This window comes from Triticum dicoccoides, chromosome 6A (assembly GCF_002162155.2).
Source record: "Triticum dicoccoides isolate Atlit2015 ecotype Zavitan chromosome 6A, WEW_v2.0, whole genome shotgun sequence".
NCBI classification, from domain to species: Eukaryota; Viridiplantae; Streptophyta; class Magnoliopsida; order Poales; family Poaceae; genus Triticum; species Triticum dicoccoides.
The window spans coordinates 591,332,486-591,350,930 of NC_041390.1; the positions used below are offsets into that span (position 1 = coordinate 591,332,486).

At 42.1% G+C, this 18,445-nt stretch overlaps 1 protein-coding gene across 1 annotated transcript; it reads left to right on the forward strand.

Moving 5' to 3' along the window:
• Positions 1 to 16,589: 16,589 nt before the first annotated feature.
• LOC119316786 (senescence-specific cysteine protease SAG39) lies at positions 16,590 to 17,705 on the forward strand. Its single transcript, XM_037591165.1, has 2 exons — positions 16,590 to 17,022; positions 17,119 to 17,705. Exons 1-2 carry the CDS (start codon positions 16,590 to 16,592, stop codon positions 17,703 to 17,705), a joined length of 1,020 nt encoding a protein of 339 aa, XP_037447062.1.
• The last annotated feature ends 740 nt before the right edge of the window (positions 17,706 to 18,445 follow it).

An 18,445-nucleotide genomic window follows, 5' to 3' on the forward strand; every position in this document is an offset into this window, starting at 1 on the left:
ATACCGGATCGGGTTTAAAAAAACCGGGGCTGCGGCGGCGGCGGCGCTAGGCGGCGGCTCGGCGGGGGTGGGGCGGGGTGAGGGCGGCGGGGTAGCGGCGTATTTATAGGAGGGGGGGCTCGGTCGGCTTGGGGAAGGGGCGACGGGGGAGGCGGCTCGGGGTCGGACTCCCCGAATCCGGCGGCAACACGGCGGGGCTGGCGGTGGCGCTGGCGAGGCCGGCCCGGCCCGGCTCGGCTGGGCCTTGGCCCAGTCGGGCTCTAGCGCGTTTTTTTAATAATCCCGCCGAACTAAGAAAATCCTAGAAAAATAAATAAAAATCTAAAAATGCCAAAACAAATTTTTACCGTCTAAATAAAATATTTAGAACAGGACGAACATTTTCTTGACCCTAAATGCAGTTTTGAAAACGTGCAATTTTTTCCTAAATTCAAATAAAATAGCGAGAAAACTCCGAAATAAAATCTTACTTGATTTTTTATTAAACCTTCAATATTTCTTTATTTTGGGAAAGTCATTTTATTCCCTCTCTCATATTTTTATTATAGAAATAACTGAAGATAAAATAAATAAAATCAATGATCCTATTTCAAGATTTGAGCAAAACCCAAATATGAAAATAACGAAATCCCCAACTCTCTCCGTGGGTCCTTGAGTTGCGTAGAATTTCTGGATCAGGCCAAAAGCAAATAAAATATGATATGCAGTGATGACCTAATGTATAACATTCCATATTGAAAATTTTGGATGTTACAAATACTGTCGCCATCGGAACAGCCCACAAGCCGGCCGTCTTGCACTTGTTACACTGAATTGGTCTCGCCTGTGGATGATTCACTATCAGAGTGGATGGCCGTCTCACCACCAAACACAGATACTTCCTTAAATTCTGCCCCATGGATGAAACCAACAAAGGCGTGTTTCATGGCGGGTTGAACCCGGGCGGGTCGTGCACGCTGAGCCGTCTCGATGATGTCGGTGCAAGTGTCCGGCTCAGGGCCCGGTTTGCCGATCTTGTCGATGAAGACGTGGATTCCGCCAAAGGGGGCCCGTTACCCGTACTCGATTGAGCCGGCCTCGGGGCCCCAGCCCGCGTCGTCGATGTAGAGCTTGCCGCGACGACTCTTGGTCATCCAGCCCACAGTGTATCCCTTGATCCCTTCGAAGCTGCCCTTCAAGAACTCGAAACCACCATGCGCTGGCCCCACGGTGGGCGCCAACTATCGTGGAGTTGACACGGTAGATGTCCTAGCAAAAGGACTTAGTCGTGAAGCCATCGCAACTAGGTTAGCTTAAAGGGGTTAATCGAGACAAAGAACACAGGAGTTTATACTGGTTCGGCCCCTTGCGGTGAAGGTAAAGGCCTACTCCAGTTTGGGATTGTATTGCTAGGGTTCCGATTACCAAGGAGCGAATACGCTTGACCTAGCTCTCAGTTGTTGTTTCTTGTCCGTAACTCGCCGCCAGGTTGTCCCTTTATATACATAGGTTGACACCCGGCAGCTTATAGAGTCCCGGCCGACTCATATACAACGTGTCCGGCTCGGTAACTAACTATTCTTGCCTTACAATACAAGTTATACATGTGGCGGTTCATCCCTTTGGGCCTCAAGCCGCCTCTGGGTCTTGGGCCGTCAATGGGCTTGCTATGACCCGCCATCTTCGTTGATAAGTCGCCAGTGGTATAACCCGGCCCCTCCTGGGCGGTTCATACACAGTAGTTATATCCCCAACACATTGCTTATCATTTAAAGCATATCTCTTAAAACCTAGTTTCGAATTATAAACCAATTCAATCTTTGAGGCAAAGGTCGTATTTCATTATTTAACAAAAAATTATTTTTTTGCTTTTGTAATTATATCTTTAATTACTATGTTTGCTAGAATGGGGCGTTGTGAGCCCCCCGGATTGTTTTGTGCGGTTGTCCCTTCTTGGCAGTTGGCCATCGATCGTTTCTCCTACGCCGGTCTCATCTGCATATGTGTGTGTCTGTTTGTTCGCTTTGGCTCTCAGGCTACCTGTTGCCGTTTCTCTTGCCATGCCCCACATGTTCGTGTGCGTCCGTTATTTGTTTCATGCGAACCAAATATTCCTAGGCCTACAAGTCTGAAGGGATGAGGGGATAAGTGTTGGACACGTTGGTTGCGTGTAACACTTGGCGCTTTGGAGAGTGTGTGTGCTATGTGCAGTGTTACATACCATCACTCATGCTTGAGTTGCAACGCTGGACTACCCAGCCGCCTGCAACTCTCATTAAGCAGGGGACCTCCCGCTAACCATGGCCACCAGAAATATGAGATGGTAGTGAGATATGATCTACCAAGTTGTGAGAGTAAAAACCATCTACAATGCTGGCAAGTATATCCGACGGTATTAATATTAATTCATGGACTTGACGTACTAGGGATACCAATGCACGTTTGAACTCAAGATTAAATTACTTATCATTAGTTAATTAACTAATCATAGTTCTCTTAACATTTGATGATCTGACAGGTTAAGTTGTCTTAATCAACTTGCCGTTTCCGTGGTACACTCGTCTCTGCAAGCGGTCACATATAATAACTTTTCATCCGTAGGCTACAAGAATTTTTATCAATGTTTTTTGCACGCGCTCATAGTTTTGTAAATCAACATAAGATAAGACTTAGTGTTACACTTAAAATTTAGGGTGTAAAAAAATTATATGTATTTTTGGTTCCTAGGTACTCATGCCAACACGTTTACGGAGCTCCATAGGAATAGGATCGATAGAAAAGCCTGTCAGCATCACCATGCAATCGCATTGAACTATGTATGTATGAAGTATCACAATATGTCGTAACCATGGTTACTTGATTTTTCTTGTATTAACATCCAAAGTTCTGGCACAACATGTTTATTATTCTCATATGCTAAGGAAAGCGTACGCCATATGCACACATATTTATTTATACTATCCGCCTACCAGATGTACTTCACCGCTATGTTTGAGACCATCCCAATCCCCCATATTCAAATACATACATCCATGCAACTATATAAGACACCCAGTACCATTCACAAAACCAAACCAGAGCACACACTACACACTAGTAGTAGCAAGCAATTTCATCAAACATAACATGGCCATCCTAAAAGCTTTGATCCTTGGCATCGTCGGATGCGTCTGCTTCTGCAGTTCGGTCCTAGCAGCTCGTGAGCTCAGCGATGACTTATCGATGGTGGCAAGGCACGAGAGCTGGATGGTGCAGTACGGTCGTGTGTACAAGGACGATGCTGAGAAGGTGCAACGATTCGGGGTGTTCAAGGCCAATGTCGGGTTCATCGAGTCGTTTAATGCCAAGAACCTCAAGTTCTATTTGGGCGACAATCAGTTTGCCGACCTAACGAACAAGGAGTTCAAGGCGAGGAAGCCTAACAAGGGGTACAAACCGAGCATGGAAAGGATGCCTACCAGATTCAGGTATGAGAATGTAAGTTTCGACGCACTTCCGGCAACCGTATACTGCAAAGGTATTGAGTAAGACTCAAATCCCGACCACAGCAGAAAATAGAAAGAGAATGAAAAGTCATTCCCTATGCCTCAGTCATAGGTTCTATAAAGTATGCTATGTACCAGACCTATTATATACCTTGCTCTGAATTTGGCAAGGGAGTACAATAGTGATCTAGGAGTAGATCACTGGACATTGGTCAAGAATATCCTTAGTAAGGACTAAGGAGATGTTTCTCGATTATGGAGGTGATAAAAGAGTTTATTGTAAAAGTTACATCAGTGCAAACTTTTACACTGATCTAGATGACTCTAAGTCTCAACCTGAATACATATTAAAAGTGGGAGCAATTAGGTAGAGTAGCTCCGTGCAGAGCATTGTGGACATAAAATATTTGCAAAATACATACGGCTCTGAATGTGACAGACCCGTTGACTAAGCTTCTCTCACGAGCAAAACATGATCACACCTTAGTACTCTTTGGGTGATAATCACATAGCGATGTGAACTAGATTATTGACTCTAGTAAACCCTTTGGGTGTTGGTCACATGATGATGTGAACTATGGGTGTTAATCATATACAGATATGAATATTGGTGTTAAATCACATGGTGATGTGAACTAGATTATTGACTCTAGTGCAAGTGGGAGACTGAAGGAAATATGCCCTAGAGGCAATAATAAAGTTATTATTTATTTCCTTATTTCATGATAAATGTTTATTATTCATGCTAGAATTGTATTAACCGGAAACATAATACATGTGTGAATACATAGACAAACATAGTGTCACTAGTATGCCTCTACTTGACTAGCTCGTTTATCAGAGATGGTTATGTTTCCTAGCCATGGACAAAAGAGTTGTCATTTGATTAACGGGGTCACATCATTAGGATAATGATGTGATTGACTTGACCCATTCCGTTAGCCTAGCACTTGATCGTTTAGTATGTTGCTATTGCTTTCTTCATGACTTATACATGTTCCTGTAACTATGAGAATTGTGTAACTCCCGTTTACCGGAGGAACACTTTGGGTACTACCAAACGTCACAACGTAACTGGGTGATTATAAAGGAGTACTACAGGTGTCTCCAAAGGTACATGTTGAGTTAGCATAATTTAAGATTAGGTTTTGTCACTCCGATTGTCGGAGAGGTATCTCTGGGCCCTCTCGGTAATGCTCATCACCTAAGCCTTGCAAGCATGTAACTAATGAGTTAGTTATGAGATGAAGTATTACAGAACGAGTAAAGAGACTTGTCGATAACGAGATTGAACTAGGTATTGGATACCGACGATCGAATCTCGGACAAGTAACATACTGATGACAAAGGGAACAACGTATGTTGTTATGCGGTTTGACCGATAAAGATCTTCGTAGAATATGTGGGAACCAATATGGGCATCCAGGTCCCGCTATTGGTTATTGACCAGAGATGTGTCTCAGTCATGTCTACATCGTTCTCGAACCGTAGGGTCCGCACGCTTAAGGTTTCGATGACAGTTATATTATGAGTTTATGTATTTTGATGTACCGAAGGTTGTTCGGAGTCCCGAATATGATTACGGACATGACGAGGAGTCTCGAAATGGTCGAGACATAAAGATTGATATATTGGACGGATATATTTGGACACCGGAAAGGTTCCGGAGAAGTTTGGAGCCCCGGGAGGTTACCGGAACCCCCCGGGAGGTATATGGGCCTTATTGGGCCCATGTAGGAGGAAGAGAGAAGAAGCAAGGGAGGGGGGCGCGCCCCCCCAAGCCCAATCCGAATTGGGGAGGGGGGCCGGCCCCCCCTTTCCTTTCTCCTTCCCCCTCTTCCTATTACTACTACTAGTACTACTTCCTAATACTAGTACTCTTTCCTTCCCCATCCAAATAAGATAAGGAAAAGAGAGGGAAACCTACTTGGAGTAGGTTTCCCCCTCCTCATGGCGCGCCCCCCCTAGGGCCGGCCACCTCCTCCCTCCCTCCTTTATATACGGGGGTAGGGGGCACCCTAGAAGACACAAGTTGATCATTGATCGTTCCTTAGCCGTGTGCGGTGCCCCCCTCCACGATATTACACCTCGGTCATATTGTAGCGGTGCTTAGGCGAAGCCCTGCAACAGGAGAACATCAAAGATCGTCACCACGCCGTCGTGCTGACGGAACTCCCCCTCGGCGCCTCTGCTGGATCGGAGATCGAGGGTGCGTCATCGAGCTGTACGCGTGTCAAGAACTCGGAGGTGCCGGAGTAACGGTACTTGGATCGGTTGAACCGGAGGACGTACGACTACTTCCTCTACGTTGCGTCAACGCTTCCGCTTCGGTCTACGAGGGTACGTAGACAACACTCTCCCCTCGTTGCTATATCATCACCATGATCTTGCGTGTGCGTAGGAAATTTTTTGAAATTACTACGTTCCCCAACAGTGGCATCCGAGCCTAGGTTTTACGCGTTGATGTTATATGCACGAGTAGAACACAAGTGAGTTGTGGACGATATAAGTCATACTGCCTACCAGCATGTCATACTTTGGTTCACGGTATTGTGAGATGAAGCGGCCCGGACCGACATTACGCGTACGCTTACGCGAGACTGGTTTCACCGTTACGAGCACTCGTGCTTAAAGGTGGCTGGCGGGTGTCTGTCTCTCTCACTTTAGTTGAACCGAGTGTGGCTACGCCCGGTCCTTGTGAAGGTTAAAACGGAGTCTATTTGACAAACTATCATTATGGTTTTGATGCGTAGGTGAGATTGGTTCTTGCTTAAGCCCGTAGCAGCCACGTAAAATTTGCAACAACAAAGTAGAGGACGTCTAACTTGTTTTTGCAGGGCATGTTGTGATGTGATATGGCCAAGACATGATGCTATATTTTATTGTATGAGATGATCATGTTTTGTAACCGAAGTTATCGGCAACTGGCAGGAGCCATATGGTTGTCGCTTTATTGTATGAAATGCAAACGCCCTGTAATTGCTTTACTTTATCACTAAGCGGTAGCGATAGTCGTAGAAGCAATAGATGGCGTAACGACAACGATGCTACGATGGAGATCAAGGTGTCGCACCGGTGACGATGGTGATCATGACGGTGCTTCGAAGATGGAGATCACAAGCACAAGATGATGATGGCCATATCATATCACTTGTATTGATTGCATGTGATGTTTATCCTTTATGCATCTTATCTTGCTTTGATTGACAGTAGCATTTTAAGATGATCTCTCACTAATTATCAAGAAGTGTTCTCCCTGAGTATGCACCGTTGCGAAAGTTCTTCGTGCTGAGACACCACGTGATGATCGGGTGTGATAGGCTCTACGTTCAAATACAACGGGTGCAAAACAGTTACACACGCGGAATATTCAGGTTATACTTGACGAGCCTAGCATATACAGATATGGCCTCGGAACACGGAGACCGAAAGGTCGAGCGTCAATCATATAGTAGATATGATCAACATAGCGATGTTCACCATTGAAACTACTCCATCTCACGTGATGATCGGACATGGTTTAGTTGATTTGGATCACGTGATAACTTAGATGACTAGAGAGATGTCTGTCTAAGTGGGAGTTCTTAAGTAATATGATTAATTGAACTTAAATTTATCATGAACTTAGTCCTGGTAGTATTTTGCAAATTATGTTGTAGATCAATAGCTCGCGTTGTTGCTTTCATATGTTTATTTTGATATGTTCCTAGAGAAAACTGTGTTGAAAAATGTTAGTAGCAATGTCGCGGATTTGATCCGTGATCTGAGGTTAATCCTCATTGCTGCACAGAAGAATTATGTCCTTGATGCACCGCTAGGTGACAGACCTATTGCAAGAGCAGATGTAGACGTTATGAACGTTTGGCTAGCTCAATATGATGACTACTTGATAGTTTAGTGCACCATGCTTAACGGCTTAGAATCGGGACTTCAAAGACGTTTTGAACGTCATGGACCATATGAGATGTTCCAGGAATTGAAGTTAATATTTCAAGCAAATACCCGAGTTGAGAGATATGAAGTCTTCAACAAGTTCTATAGCTAAAAGATGGAGGAGAATCGCTCAACTAGTGAGCAAGTGCTCAGATTGTCTGGGTACTACAATCGCTTGAATCAAGTGGGAGTTAATCTTCCAGATAAGATAGTGATTGACAGAGTTCTCTAGTCACCATCACCAAGTTAGTAGAACTTCGTGATGAACTATAGTATGCAAGGGATGACGAAAATGATTCCCGAGCTCTTCGTGATGTTGAAATCGACGAAGGTAGAAATCAAGAAAGAGCATCAAGTGTTGATGGTTAACAAGACCACTAGTTTCAAGAAAAGGGCAAAGGGATAGAAGGGAACTTCAAGAAGAACGGCAAGCAAGTTGCTGCTCAAGTAAAGAAGCCCAAGTCTGGACCTAAGCCTGAGACTAAGTGCTTCTACTGCAAAGGGACTGGTCACTGGAAGCAGAACTACCCCAAGTATTTGGCGGATAAGAAGGATGGCAAAGTGAACAAAGATATATTTGATATACATGTTATTGATGTGCACTTTACTAGTGTTTATAGCAACCCCTCGGTATTTGGTACTGGTTCAGTTGCTAAGAGTAGTAACTCGAAACGGGAGTTGCAGAATAAACAGAAACTAGTTAAGAGTGAAGTGACGATGTATGTTGAAAGTAGTTTCAAGATTGATATGATCATCATCGCACACTCCCTAAACTTTCGGGATAAGTGTTAAACCTAAATAAATGTTATTTAGTGTTTGCGTTGAGCATGAATATGATTTGATCGTGTTTATTGCAATACGGTTATTCATTTAAGTAAGAGAATAAACTGTTGTTCTGTTTACATGAATAAAACCTTATATGGTTACACACCCAATGAAAATGGTTCATTGGATCTCGATTTTAGTGATACACATATTCATAATATTGAAACCAAAAGATGCAAAGTTAATAATGATAGTGCAACTTATTTGTAGCACTGCCGTTTAGGTCATATTGGTGTAAAGCGCATGAAGAAACTCCATACTGATGGACTTTTGGAACCACTTGATTATGAATCACTTGGTACTTGCGAACCGTGCCTTTTGGGCAAGATGACTAAAACACCGTTCTCTGGAACAATGGAACGAGCTACTAACTTATTGGAAATAATACATACCGATGTATGCAATCCAATGAGTGTTGATGCTCGTGGCAAGTATCGTTATTTTCTGACCTTCACAAGATGATTTGAGCAGATATGGGTATATCTACTTGATGAAACATAAGTCTGAAATAGTTGAAAGGTTCAAAGAATTTCAGAGTGAAGTAAAAAAATCATCGTAACAAGAAAATAAAGTTTCTGCGATCTGATCGCGGAGACGAATATTTGAGTTACGAGTTTGGTCTTCAACTAAAACAATGTGAAATAGTTTCACAGTTCACGCCAAACGGAACACCACAACATTATGGTGTGTCCGAACGTCGTAATCGTACTTTATTGGATATGGTGCGATCTATGATGTTTCTTGCTGATTTACCATTGTCGTTTTGGGGTTATGCATTAGAGACAGTTGTATTCACGTTTAAAATAGGGCACCATCTAAATCCGTTGAGACGACACCGCATGAACTATGGTTTAGCAGTAAACCTAAGCTGTTGTTTCGTAAAGTATGGAGTTGCGATGCTTATATGAAAAAGGGTTTTTTAACTTGATAAGCTCGAACCCAAATCGGAGAAGTGCGTCTTCATAGAATACCCAAAGGAAATTGTTGGGTACACCTTCTATCACAGATCCGAAGGCAAATTTGTTGCTGATAATAGATCCTTTCTAGAGAAGGAGTTTCTCTCAAAAGAAGTGAGTGGGAGGAAAGTAGAGCTTAATAAGGTAATTTGTACCTTCTCCCGAATTGGAAAATAGTTCATCACTGAAATCAGTTCCAGTGATTCCTACACCAATTAGTGAGGAAGCTAATGATGATGATCATGAAACTTCAGATCAAGTTACTACAGAACCTCGTAGGTCTTCCAAAGTACGGTCCGCACCAGTGTGGTACGGTAATCCTGTTCTGAAAGTCATGTTACTAGACCATGACAAACCTACGAACTATGAGGAAGCGATGATGAGCCCAGATTCAGCGAAATGGCTTAAGGCCATAAAATCTGAGATATGATCCATGTATGAAAACAAAGTATGGACTTTGATTGACTTGCTCGATGATCAGCAAGCCATGTTAAATAAATGGATCTTCAAGAGGAAGACGGACACTGATAATAGTGTTACTATCCACTAAGCTCGACTTGTTGCAAAAGGTTTTTCAACAAGTTCAAGGGGTTGAATACGATGAGATTTTCTCACTCGTATCGATGCTTAAGTCTGTCTGAATCATGTTAGCAATTGCCACATTTTATGAAACCTGGCAAATGGATGTCAAAACTGCATTCCTTAATGGATTTACTAAAGAAGAGTTGTATATGATACAACCAAAAAGGTTTTGTCAATCCTAAAGGTGCTAACAAAATGTGCAAGCTCCAGCGATCCATCTATGGACTGGTGCAAGCATCTCGGAGTTGGAATATACGCTTTGATAAATTGATCAAAGCATATAGTTTTATATGGACTTACGATGAAGCCTGTATTTACAATAAAGTGAGTGGGAGCACTACAACCTTTCTGATTAGTATATGTGAGTGACATATTGTTGATCAGAAATGATGTAGAATTTTTCTGCAAAGCATAAAGGAGTGTTTTAAAGGAGTTCTTTAAAAAGAAAAGACCTCAGTAAAAGCTACTTACATATTGAGCATCAAGATCTATTGAGATAGATCAAGACGCTTGATAAGATTTTCAATGAGTACATACCTTGGCAAGATTTTGAAATAGTTCAAAATGGAACAGTCAAAGAAAGAGTTCTTGCCTGTGTTGCAAAGGTATTGAGTAAGACTCAAATCCCGACCACAACAGAAAATAGAAAGAGAATGAAAAGTCATTCCCTATGCCTCAGTCATAGGTTCTATAAAGTATGCTATGTACCAGACCTATTATATACCTTGCTCTGAATTTGGCAAGGGAGTACAATAGTGATCTAGGAGTAGATCACTGGACATTGGTCAAGAATATCCTTAGTAAGGACTAAGGAGATGTTTCTCGATTATGGAGGTGATAAAAGAGTTTATTGTAAAAGTTACATCAGTGCAAACTTTTACACTGATCCAGATGACTCTAAGTCTCAACCTGAATACATATTAAAAGTGGGAGCAATTAGCTAGAGTAGCTCCGTGCAGAGCATTGTGGACATAAAATATTTGCAAAATACATACGGCTCTGAATGTGACAGACCCGTTGACTAAGCTTCTCTCACGAGCAAAACATGATCACACCTTAGTACTCTTTGGGTGATAATCACATAGCAATGTGAACTAGATTATTGACTCTAGTAAACCCTTTGGGTGTTGGTCACATGATGATGTGAACTATGGGTGTTAATCATATACAGATATGAATATTGGTGTTAAATCACATGGTGATGTGAACTAGATTATTGACTCTAGTGCAAGTGGGAGACTGAAGGAAATATGCCCTAGAGGCAATAATAAAGTTATTATTTATTTCCTTATTTCATGATAAATGTTTATTATTCATGCTAGAATTGTATTAACCGGAAACATAATACATGTGTGAATACATAGACAAACATAGTGTCACTAGTATGCCTCTACTTGACTAGCTCGTTTATCAGAGATGGTTATGTTTCCTAGCCATGGACAAAAGAGTTGTCATTTGATTAACGGGGTCACATCATTAGGAGAATGATGTGATTGACTTGACCCATTCCGTTAGCCTAGCACTTGATCGTTTAGTATGTTGCTATTGCTTTCTTCATGACTTATACATGTTCCTGTAACTATGAGAATTGTGTAACTCCCGTTTACCGGAGGAACACTTTGGGTACTACCAAACGTCACAACGTAACTGGGTGATTATAAAGGAGTACTACAGGTGTCTCCAAAGGTACATGTTGAGTTAGCATAATTTAAGATTAGGTTTTGTCACTCCGATTGTCGGAGAGGTATCTCTGGGCCCTCTCGGTAATGCTCATCACCTAAGCCTTGCAAGCATGTAACTAATGAGTTAGTTATGAGATGAAGTATTACAGAACGAGTAAAGAGACTTGTCGATAACGAGATTGAACTAGGTATTGGACACCGACGATCGAATCTCGGACAAGTAACATACCGATGACAAAGGGAACAACGTATGTTGTTATGCGGTTTGACCGATAAAGATCTTCGTAGAATATGTGGGAACCAATATGGGCATCCAGGTCCCGCTATTGGTTATTGACCAGAGATGTGTCTCAGTCATGTCTACATCGTTCTCGAACCGTAGGGTCCGCACGCTTAAGGTTTCGATGACAGTTATATTATGAGTTTATGTATTTTGATGTACCGAAGGTTGTTCGGAGTCCCGGATATGATTACGGACATGACGAGGAGTCTCGAAATGGTCGAGACATAAAGATTGATATATTGGACGGATATATTTGGACACCGGAAAGGTTCCGGAGAAGTTTGGAGCCCCGGGAGGTTACCGGAACCCCCCGGGAGGTATATGGGCCTTATTGGGCCCATGTAGGAGGAAGAGAGAAGAAGCAAGGGAGGGGGGCGCGCCCCCCAAGCCCAATCCGAATTGGGGAGGGGGGCCGGCCCCCCCTTTCCTTTCTCCTTCCCCCTCTTCCTATTACTACTACTAGTACTACTTCCTAATACTAGTACTCTTTCCTTCCCCATCCAAATAAGATAAGGAAAAGAGAGGGAAACCTACTTGGAGTAGGTTTCCCCCTCCTCATGGCGCGCCCCCCCTAGGGCCGGCCACCTCCTCCCTCCCTCCTTTATATACGGGGGTAGGGGGCACCCTAGAAGACACAAGTTGATCATTGATCGTTCCTTAGCCGTGTGCGGTGCCCCCCTCCACGATATTACACCTCGGTCATATTGTAGCGGTGCTTAGGCGAAGCCCTGCAACAGGAGAACATCAAAGATCGTCACCAGGCCGTCGTGCTGACGGAACTCCCCCTCGGCGCCTCTGCTGGATCAGAGATCGAGGGTGCGTCATCGAGCTGTACGCGTGTCAAGAACTCGGAGGTGCCGGAGTAACGGTACTTGGATCGGTTGAACCGGAGGACGTACGACTACTTCCTCTACGTTGCGTCAACGCTTCCGCTTCGGTCTACGAGGGTACGTAGACAACACTCTCCCCTCGTTGCTATATCATCACCATGATCTTGCGTGTGCGTAGGAATTTTTTTGAAATTACTACGTTCCCCAACATACTTTGTACTTCATATTTCGTGAATACAATGTAAATTATGGCACATATGTTAAGATTGATGAAGAAGTTGTGTTAGCTATGTCATTCGGAGATTTGGCACCAATTGTGTTTTGTAAGTGAACTGTGTTGTCTCTTATTCCTTCGTATTTGTAGAATGAACTCTTTGAGTAGTATTTATTTTCATGATAATCTTAGAACCATAAAAAAATGTGAAATGGTGGAGATGATTTGCAAATAAATGTTGCAACCCGAGAATGAAACAAAATGTTTTTTATATCTCGAGGAAGTGACATAGGATGGACTTTTCCCTCCACCAATTCCCGTCGTCATGGTCCCTCAACGTTCGGCAACAAGCTCCTCTCCCCAATTGCAACACCAACCTTAATTTTACTCTGGATAACCCACAATTAGAAAGTGGACCTTAATTATGATTAGTAATTAAAATATTACGATTAGCATCGTGGGGGTCCATACCTCAATTTGGTAGAGAAAATAATGGAGAAAAAATAAGCTAACTTTCTGCTAGAAATGAACAGGCAGGCTAACAACTCCTTCCCATATGGAAGAGATGGTCCACATATATGGATGTGACTATTGTTTCATTTTGCACTTTCTAATCTATAGAACAACTGCGCCACATAATAAGGAAAAAATGATTTGGTCCCAAGGTAATCCTCTACGGAAAGTAACTTCAATCAAAGGGCTCACCTCACCTACAAAAACGGCCGGAATGGGTTCGATTAATTAACCACGATAGTATAGTGCTGACGGAGAAGATGAAATGTAGAGAGTGATGAGATGGTTAGTGAGCTTTAATTTTTTTAGTTAGTTTTAGTGTAGGTTTCATTTCTTCAGTTTTGTCAGTACTTTGATGAGTGTTATGCATCTTTTTCATTAGTTTTTCTATAGTTTCATTGTAGTTTTTTTATATTCATTGTGTGTTTAGTCTCTCACTCATTGAATGTCGTTCCTCATCCCCAAGTCTTCACCATATAAGATTTTCGGTGCTTTTGTGCCTTGCCATTGTTCCTTTTCAGATTCTCAAGCATAAACTATTTTATCAACATTCATTAGTTCTTAAGTAGTTATTCCATTTTTCATTAGTTATCTTTCTTACTTCTATGGTCTTAGTCTTTTTTATGAACCACTTCTATGATCTGAGTCTTTACTTTGTTATTGGGCTACTTTTTTTTCTGAATTCAATTCTTCTTTGAGCGTTGTGCCTTTCTTAAGTCCTCGGTCACACCTTCATTCTCTCTGGCTGACTTTGTCTTTTTCAGTCTATTAGTCATATTTCTCATTCTCATTCATAGCTTGTACAACCATGATAGTTCATTAGTTTTCCTGGCAGTACGGTCGTTCAGTCCTAAGTGTCTTTTCTACTGTCTTCATCTTCATCGTTAGTCTCTCTTAATTATTTAGTACTCTTATTCAGTTTTGCACTATGTTTTATTCTTTCCTTGCTCTCTTAGGCTAGGCAAGAAAATGCTGATAAAGCATATGTTCAGCGATTATTTTACTTACTCGCTCTGTATCTCTATTTTCATGTTCTTTTGCCTGATCGCTGCAGCAATTTTTTTCCGATGATGGACATGAATATTGTGGAAAAGGGATCAGCATCATGATCCTTTTTTGTTAGCCAAACTGGCATAATGAATGAGCGCATACTGGATTCGTGCCTTGGGGGCTATGTCTGTGGACTACCTCAATGTAAGTGACATCATGCACAACCATCTGGTAATTTTGGGCATCAATTTTTGTGTAAGTAGTCCCTTCTCTCACATGATTCTTCCATCCTTTGATTTATTTATTTCTTCTCATGGTGTTTTCTATTTTTGCCTCCTGAACTGTAGTGAATCACAACGAAAATTGCATGGCCATTGAACATCCCTTGAACTTAAAGTTTATTGATGACAGCGGTACACGTATCAACCGTGTTATCATTGCAAGAGTTTCAATGAAAGGTGTTATTTCTTCAGTTCCACAACATCCTTTAGAGATCGGAGTTCAGTGTTCAGTGAATCTTGGTGGGTTCTTTGTTGTCTGCATGAGATGGTAATGGGTTTGCAAGCGTCCCGTTAGGGACAGTCTGAGTGCAAACAATCTCCTAAAGGTCCAAGAAGGAGATGTAGAATCCAACACTCAAGGAAACACGTGGGGCAAGGATCGTGGGGGATGAATGGATCTAGCTCTTTCTTATTGATCACTAGCGTGACCACAAGTGATTAAGGATCTTTGTTGTCAAATTTTGGCCCAAATTACGATGGTGACTAGTAAACCCGGACGGAGGTAGTAATTTTCTCCTTTTACAGATGGTAATGACTAACCTTTTCATCAAAGAGAACCAAAAATCTCAAAACATACCACATGAATCTTTCAACATACCTAGGTCTTCTATCTTGCGACGCTTTCGCTATCGACAAGTTCAGTTCACGCTTCCTCCCATTTATTGACATCGCACATTATGATTTAAAGCATATTTCTTAAAACCTAGTTTCAAATTATAAACCAATTCAATCTTTGAGGACAAGGTCATATTTCATTATTTAACAAACAAATTTTATTTTTTGCTTTTGTAATTATATATTTAATTACTATGTTTGCTAGAAATGGGGCGTTCTGAGCCCCCGGATTGTTTCGTGAGGTTGTCCCTTCTTGTCAGTTGGCCATCGCTCGTTTCTCCCACGTCGGTCTCATCTGCATGTGTGTGTGTGTGTGTCTGCTCGCTTTGGCTCTCAGGCTGCATGTTGTCGTTTCTCTTGCCATGTCCCACATGTCCGTGTGCGTCCTTTATTCATTCTTGTGTACCAAATGTTCCTAGGCCTACAAGTCTGAAGGGATGAGGGGATAAGTGTTGGACACGTTGGTTGCGTGTAACACTTGGCGCTTTGCAGAGTGTGTGTGCCATGTGCAGTGTTACATACCATTACTCATCCTTGAGTTGCAACGCTGGACTACGCAGCCACCTGCAACTCTCATTAAGCAGGGGACCTCCCGCTAACCATGGCCGCCAGAAATATGTGATGGTGGTGAGATATGATCTACCAAGTTGTGAGAGTAAAAAACCATCTACAATGCTGGCAAGTATATCCGATGGTATTAATATTAATTCATGGACTTGACGTACTAGGGATACCAATGCATGTTTGAACTCAAGATTAAATTACTTATCATTAGTTAATTAACTAATCATAGTTCTCTTAACATTTGATGATCTGACAGGTTAAGTTGTCTTAATCAACTTGCCGTTTCCACTCGTCTCTGCAAGCGGTCACATTTAATCACTTTTCATCGGTAGGCTACAAGAATTTTTATCAATCTTTTTTTGCATGCACTCATAGTTTTGTAAATCAACATAAGCTAAGACTTGGTGTTACGCTTAAAATTTAGGGTGTAAAAAAATTATATGTATTTTTGGTTCCTGGGTACTCATGCCAACACGTTTACGGAGCTCCATAGGAATAGGATCGATAGAAAAGCCTGTCAGCATCACCATGCAATCACATTGAACTAAGTATGTATGAAGTATCAAAATATGTCGTAATCATGGTTACTTGATTTTTCTTGTACTAACATCCAAAGTTCTGGCACAACATGTTTATTATTCTCATATGCTAAGGAAAGCGTACGCCATATGCACACATATTTATTTATACTATCCGCCTACCAGATGTACTTCACCGCTACGTTGGAGACCATCTCAATCCCCCATATTCAAATACATACATCCATGCAACTATATAAGACACCCAGTACCATTCACAAAACCAAACCAGAGCACACACTACACACTAGTAGTAGCAAGCAATTCATCAAACATAACATGGCCATCCCAAAAGCTTTGATCCTTGGCATCGTCGGATGCGTCTGCTTCTGCAGTTCGGTCCTAGCAGCTCGTGAGCTCAGCGATGACTTATCGATGGTGGCAAGGCACGAGAGCTGGATGGTGCAGTACGGTCGTGTGTACAAGGACAATGCTGAGAAGGCGCAACGATTCGAGGTGTTCAAGGCCAATGTCGGGTTCATCGAGTCGTTTAATGCCAAGAACCTCAAGTTCTATTTGGGCGTCAATCAGTTCGCCGACCTAACGAACGAGGAGTTCAAGGCGAGGAAGGCTAACAAGGGGTACAAACCGAGCATGGAAAGGATGCCTACCGGATTTAGGTATGAGAATGTAAGTTTCGATGCACTTCCGGCAACTATAGACTGGAGAACTAAAGGAGCAGTCACCCCTATCAAGGACCAGGGCCAATGTGGTAAGTATGTTTAGGATAATAATATATTGCATATATGTTTGAATTTTTAATGAGAATGTCCTCTTATAGTACCTGCACAAACGTAAACATTTGTAGGTTGTTGTTGGGCTTTTTCTGCTGTCGCTGCTACAGAGGGCGTCGTTAAGCTGAAAACCGGCAAGCTTATCTCGTTGTCTGAGCAAGAACTAGTGGATTGTGATGTCCATGGTGAAGATCAAGGTTGCGAAGGTGGGCTTATGGATGATGCCTTCAAGTTCATAATCAAGAATGGCGGTCTCACAACCGAGTCCAACTACCCATATACCGCGGCAGATGACAAGTGCAAGAGTGGAACCAACGGTGCCGCAACCATCAAAAGCTATGAGGATGTTCCAGCCAACAACGAGGGAGCTCTCATGCAAGCCGTCGCAAGCCAACCCGTCTCGGTGGCTGTAGATGGAGGAGATATGACCTTCCAATTTTACAAAGGTGGAGTGATGACAGGCTCATGTGGCACAGACCTGGACCATGGTATTGCAGCTATTGGTTATGGCAAGACCAGCGATGGCACAAAGTATTGGTTGCTGAAGAATTCATGGGGGACAACATGGGGCGAGAACGGATATTTAAGAATGGAGAAGGACATTCCTGACAAGAAAGGCATGTGTGGCCTTGCGATGGAGCCTTCTTACCCCACTGCATAGAATGAGCTTCATATGCAATATATCATGTGTCTACTTTAAATACATATAGTTTGTGTGTGTATCTAAAGTAAAGTTTGTACTTCATATTTCGTGAATACAATGTAAATTATGGCACATATGTTAAGATTGATGAAGAAGTTGTGTTAGCTCTATCATTTGGAGATTTGGCACTAGTTGTGTTTTGTAAGTGAACTGTGTTGTCTCTTCTTCCTTCATATTTGTAGAATGAACTCTTTGAGTAGTTTTATTTTCACGATAATCTTAGAACAATAAAAAATGTGAAAATGGTGAAGTTGATTTGCAAATAAATGTTGCAGCCTGAGAATGTAACAAAATGTTTTTTATATCTCGAGGAAGTGAAATAGGGTGGACTTTTCCCTCCACCAATTCCCGTCGTCCTGGTCCTTCAACGCTCGACAACAGCCTCCTCTCCCCAACTACAACACCAACCATAATTTTACTCTGGATAATCCACAATTAGAAAATGGACCTTAATTATGATTAGTAATTAAAATAATACGATTAGCGTCATGGGGGTCCATACCTCAATATGGTAGAGCACATAAATGGAGAAACAATAAGCTAGCTTTCTACTAGTAATGAACAGGCAGGCTAACAACTCCCTCCCATATGGAAGAGATGGTCCACATATATGGATGTGACTATTGTTTTGTTTTGCACTTTCTAATCTATAAAACAACTTCACCACATAATAAGGAAAAGATGATTTGGTCCCAACT